The 5,958-nt window shown below is 30.0% G+C and overlaps 1 protein-coding gene across 1 annotated transcript in view; it reads left to right on the forward strand.

Annotated features, from left to right (window-relative positions):
- LOC115879382 (leucine-rich repeat and guanylate kinase domain-containing protein-like) overlaps positions 1 to 5,958 on the forward strand; it is an 83,705-nt gene that overhangs the window by 77,002 nt on the left and 745 nt on the right. Inside the window, exon 14 of the mRNA XM_030896171.1 lies at positions 1,059 to 1,222. Coding sequence (XP_030752031.1) covers positions 1,059 to 1,222 — 164 coding nt within the window. The remainder of the gene's footprint in view (positions 1 to 1,058; positions 1,223 to 5,958) is intronic.

Here is a 5,958-nt window from a genome sequence, read left to right on the forward strand (position 1 = left end):
AAAATATCGCAGGGTACAGGCTTGGTTAAATAACAATTTACCACCACAAGATTGGGCTTTGAATCTGAAAAATCGAGAGATGAATCCAATACATTCAGACCAGCCCATTGCTCCTACATGGGTTTTAGAGAAAAATTTTTGCAATTGCTCTTCGGGAGGCTGTAAAAAAGCATGTACATTCAAGCGAATGGAACTCACCTGCACTATGGCATGTGGTCAATGCAATGGCATTACATATATGAACCCAACAAATGTGGAAGTGAATGAGGACTATCCTTAAGATAAGTTATCCTATTTTTGAGCTAAGGTTTTTCTTATTTTGTTATTAAACGTGTAATTTTTCAATATACCTATTTCATGGGAAATTATTTGTAAAACTGCAATTTTTCTTATTCAATGTTTTTAAAATGTAAAAAACCCACATTTAAAAAAATTATCTCCGCCCCTGGTAACTTACCTTAATTAAAAAGATCGTTTTTATAGGAACTTGTATCCTAATAAATTTTTTGGTCTCGAGATTTATCTCAAAAATGCTTTCATTTGAAGTTAAACACAGAATGGTGGGTTATTAAAACAATCCTCCTAAATTAAAGACTTCGCACCTGCGCCACTGAAATTCTAAAAATTTTGGTTATTTACCTATGGTAGGAAATTTCCTTCTCTTCAATTTTCTACTCGTTTTTTCCTAAAATTCGTAGTTTTAGAGTTATTGAAGAAAAAGTAAAAAAAGGGCCACTTTTACCCCTTGTAGGGGTGGTTTTGGGGTGACGGGCTCAACGCTTTATCACTGGGGTTTCAGGATGTTTAAAGATCTACAAAACGAAGCTCCATGCAAAATTGCAGCTTGTCTCTAATTTGTTGAAGGTTATCCATGTAAAACGATGTATCGGCCCTAAGCTATTATACGCGTTTCCAAATTTGAAGTATTATCGTCGATTGAAAGAAAAGATATTACATTAAATGGTACTATTCATTATTATACAAACTTGTATGTAGTTTGTTATTTTGGTTTTTGAATTAATCATTTTATTGAGAATATACACTAATTGTAATCATAGTGTTTTAGCGATTACGAAGAAGAATCATTAGAAAAATTGGAAATTTTGTTACACGATTCGCACAAGTATAACGCCCATAAACCGCTATTTAATTTTGAAAAGGATCCGTGTGTACAAGCCATTATTGATGCCAAGATTCATAACTGTTTTAACAGTTTAAAAAGGTATCTATAGATCTATTGATAATAAATAGCGCATGATCGATAACAAACGATGTGAAGTTGGCTTAGAAATAACGATGGATAACGTTCACCATATACTTTTATATATAAAATGACAACGAGCTTTATTTCTAAGTCAACTTTGATATCTTTTTTATCGTATGCTATAGGCTTGGTGCATTCTCCGGCGGTGCTGCTACCATCGGAGAATATCGTAAACAACTCGTACTTACAAATACACGTACGTTGTACAATGAATCCAAATACGTTTTAATAAAATATACGGAGAGTACCGCTTAAATTCCTGTCCCGATGTTGAAGGATGGCTATAGAATGTCAATGCATTTCCCACATAAGTCTATCCTTGTTCGGGAGGAGGTTTTCTGCGCTTGCTCGATCTGTAAGCACTTTGATTGGACAGTTCCAAATCATATGATATGTTTTGTTTTGGTTTTATTTATTTTAAGTTGAGGTTAAAGACGTTCTAATAATTGAATTAAATCTTTCGAAAAATTGGAAGTTTTTGTTAAATATTCTGAAATCAAATAATTTGATAATGTAACATTATGCGCATATTTATCAATTGAGATATTTTAATCGTATCCAACATGTTATGGCAAAACACTTTTTCAACCAAAAGTTTTCAGATATCTTCGATTTAGTTATTTTCGAATGTTTATTTTGTTTATATCTATTACAAACTCAAGGAGCAACAGTTTTTTACAAGTAGTGTTAATTTTGATGCTGGTGCAATACTTCTACTCGTTAAAATAAGTTTATTATAAATATTACAGACATTTAAAAAAATAGGCTATGGAATAGGTATATAAAAATTATTTTATATCTGTCTCACAATGGGGGGCTCCTAGTAGCGTAATAGGTATCTGCAGTGCGATTCTGTAAACATTTCCCTGTCTAGTGACTCATCAATCGTATACAAATAGCATAGGCTCGATAGGAAATTTCTTGCTACAGAGCTTACAGAATCCCATTGCTGATTTCTAAAATTCTTTTTCTAGATAGGCTTCCCGCATCGTAAAAACTCCTATTTTATGGTATGTAATTAGTATTCTGAAGGTATTAAAATATTTTAATATCAATATAGTTTTTTCACTGAAACTCGAGTTAAATCTTAATATACATTATTCATATTGTCGTTTTAGAGATTGTGCTTTTATACTTACTATTATGAAAATTTACTGAATAAAATATATAGTTGCAATCCTTTTACTGAACTCCTTAATTTCTTGTTTTATGAGGGGATAATTTTTGCTTATTTAGGTACTAATTTTAATCAGACCATTTTTTAATGAACTCATTTATATTTATATCATATCGTTCTAAGTAGACTTTGTTGTGTTAGACAATTATTATTAAATAAAACGAATGAAAAAAAGTGACAGGTACGATATTTTTTTTTTAAATTCAAAAAATAATTTAGTAAAACCACAATTATTAAGAAATTGTCTTAAAAACTTCGTAGTACAAATTGCATATCTATTTCACTTTTTTTAAAATTCAAAAAATAATTTAGTAAAACCTCAATTAAGGAACTGTCTTAAGAACTTAGTATTACAAATTGCATATCTATTTCACTCGACTTAAAAATTGCAGCAAAACAAAGTATAACAGTACATTTTTTACTGTCTATTGTTTCTTTTACTGCCCATGTATTTTGATCAATAATCAACATCAGTCCTGGTTTAAAATGAAACAAAAGTAATTCTTTATTATTAACATATTTTTTATTAAACAAATATAACTAAAAGTATGTACATATTAAGTTTATACATAAATCAAGCTAGATACAAAAAATATAATTATTTACATTGTTGCATTGTAAATACTCTTTTATATTATGAAAAAAAAACAATAATAATTTACAATAAGACAGTTTGTGTGTAACTGTGTAAGCATTATAATTAGCCTTATGTAGTCTCTATTTTTAGTCTTTACATTATAATGTCTTTTTTATTTTAAAATAGTAAGACTAAATATAATGCTTTTAACAATTATTGATTTTTGAATAAAATTAGTTTAGTATATTTTTGTCTTATATTAACATCCCTTTCATTTCTGATTTTGCTTTCATGATACAAACGAACATCGAGAAAAATTTCTATTATTAATTTGGTTAGTTGGCTTCTACCACACAAGAAGCAGTAGCCCATTCCCATTGTTCTATTAATTAAACTACAGCAAAAGTCTTTAAAACTAAATCACAAAATTGTCAATAAACGCACAAAGATTAAAATACAAACGAAAACACAGTACACGTGGAAAACAGAAAGTTAGAGTAAACTCTAATGGCGACTGCCCAAGTCCAAACTGAAAACAAAATCCACGCCGACGACGCGTCCAAAAATAAATCGATAACCCATCTCGACACCATTCGGCCAATAGAAAAGTAGCATTTCGGCGCATGTGCATTACATCCATCTACTGAACAAGGATGGACTTATGTCAAACTCGATCTTCTGTCCTTCAATCCTGGGACATAAATTCTCTCATTGCTCTTATGGGGAGGCCGCGGTATATGTAAATTTAAATGTATTTGAATGAATCATTACGGTGTCTATTCTTTAATGCGATGTTAAGGTCATCCGAGGGCGGGCTATATAGTTAGGTTAGGTCGAGTCCACACCGGTCCGCAACATTATTATTTCAGTTAAAACACTTTTTAGATGAGTTCAACTATGGTAACGAGCAGAGTTTTAATCACCGGTTTTGCTAGTGGGGCATAATTGGGGCTGTTTCGGCTATAACGAAAATTTTTAAAGATTTTATAATTTTAGAAGATGTTCTTAAAACATTTCAACAAATCACTAGCTGATTAAATAAAGTATACCATTAATATTGCAAATTATATTTTATCCTCTCATAGTCTTTTTAATTTTTTGATTATATAACGAGCACTTTGTTTACTCACTTGTTTCGTCGAACTGTTTCAATCCATTTTTGCTTTTGATCAAATCGGTGTGAGAAACTATGAAGCTTTAAAATGTTGTTTCGGGAGAGTTGAATATCCGGGAAAGTTGAATTATTGAATGTTATTGCACCTAACAACGCCTTAATTACGCTCTCCTTTACGCGTTAACATTTTTTAGACAATTTTATTAACATCTGAAATTATCACAACACAACACGACGCCTAGTTCGAATTCTTTTTCACTTATTTTTTACTACCCGAAATAGCGTTACATCACACAAACCTCGTGCCTGAGTGCTTTATAGTCTCAATAAGTGCACTAGCAAAAAACTAAAATACTTAAATATTATGACAAAACCACGATTTCAATATTATTTTAATACGATCAACATGACGCGCGGCGCCGGCGCGGCGCGGCGGTGTGAAATAGGTAGGGATAATTTCTGATTTTTGCCGTTGAAGCGTTGCGGTAGGAATTTACATATTATCTACATATAATAAAATGCTAATGTTTATCTGTGTTGTCTCTACTGAAGTAACGACTTGCTCTAGAAAGTTGCTTTTTTACTAAAAGATAGCTAATTGGCTCTTCTAAAAACTGTCGTCGCCGGACTTTTTGTTTTTCATTTAATTAAAAAATAAAAATAAAAAGTATTTTTTCCTGATGTCGTGGTGGATGCGCCAGGCTTCAACTAGTATATTTATAATATTCATTAACTAAAATATATACAACTGTTTAAAAATATACAATTCAATAATATTGTTAAGCTTTATATCTTCGTGGCATTTGTTGGTTGCGTCCTTCTTCATCTGCAACAGTTTGAAGACTTTTAAGACTCTCCCTGGGCAGGTGGTATCGAAGGCATTGTTCTTTTTTTTTTATAAATTGGTCTATGTCTTCTACGTTTATACGCTCTTCTCAAATATCATATTTTTAAATTTTTTCTTAAAATTTTTATAATGTAATTGTGTTAATTCTTTTGGTAACATATTATATTTATATTGTGGTAGTTTCTGTTGTTATATAGTTTTTGTGAGAGTTCTATTGGCTGTTCTGATGTCTGATTTTCTTCTAGTTTCGTAAGTGTGTATTTGTTTGTAAGTTTTTAGAGAAATATTTGTTTTTATTAATTTATTTTTGATTTTGTGTAGAAGTAATATATTATTATGATATTTTATTAATTGTCTTATGTTTAGTTTTGTTTTTTGGTATACTTTTTCTGTTGGTGTTAGTTTATCTAGGTTATATAATATTTTTAGTATTTTATTTTGTTGTCTTTGTAGCATGTTTAAGTTTTTTTTTCTGTTGTATTACTCCACGTATTAATTAAATATATATTTCTTGATGAAAATAATGTATGATATATTGATTTCTTCATGTTTGGTGGTATTATGTTTTTAATTTTCAGGAGTGTGGCAATTGTTCTGGTGTTTTCTTTTTTTAAACTATTTATATGTGTGTCCCATTTTAAATTGTTATGGATTTTAATGCCGAGGTAATTGACTTCAGATATTTCTTTTATTTTTTGCTTGTTTAGAATTATATTTAAGTCTTTTGTTTGCTTTTTCATATTAAATCTTATAAATTCTGTTTTGGATTCATTTATAGTTAGTGAATTGTTGAAGCACCACGTTTCAATTGTTATTTGTTGAAATCAACTGAAATGCACCAAGCCTATATGTTGAATCACTATTACAATATTAATCCAGAGTTAAAATAAATAAAAATCTTTACTCTTATGTCCATTCTGTGGTTTCATTAATTTATTATTTAGAGCAATAATTTTACTTCTTGTTATTATTTTCGTAG

This window comes from Sitophilus oryzae, unplaced genomic scaffold (assembly GCF_002938485.1).
Source record: "Sitophilus oryzae breed Bouriz unplaced genomic scaffold, Soryzae_2.0 scaffold_1576_pilon_pilon, whole genome shotgun sequence".
Taxonomy (NCBI): domain Eukaryota; kingdom Metazoa; phylum Arthropoda; class Insecta; order Coleoptera; family Curculionidae; genus Sitophilus; species Sitophilus oryzae.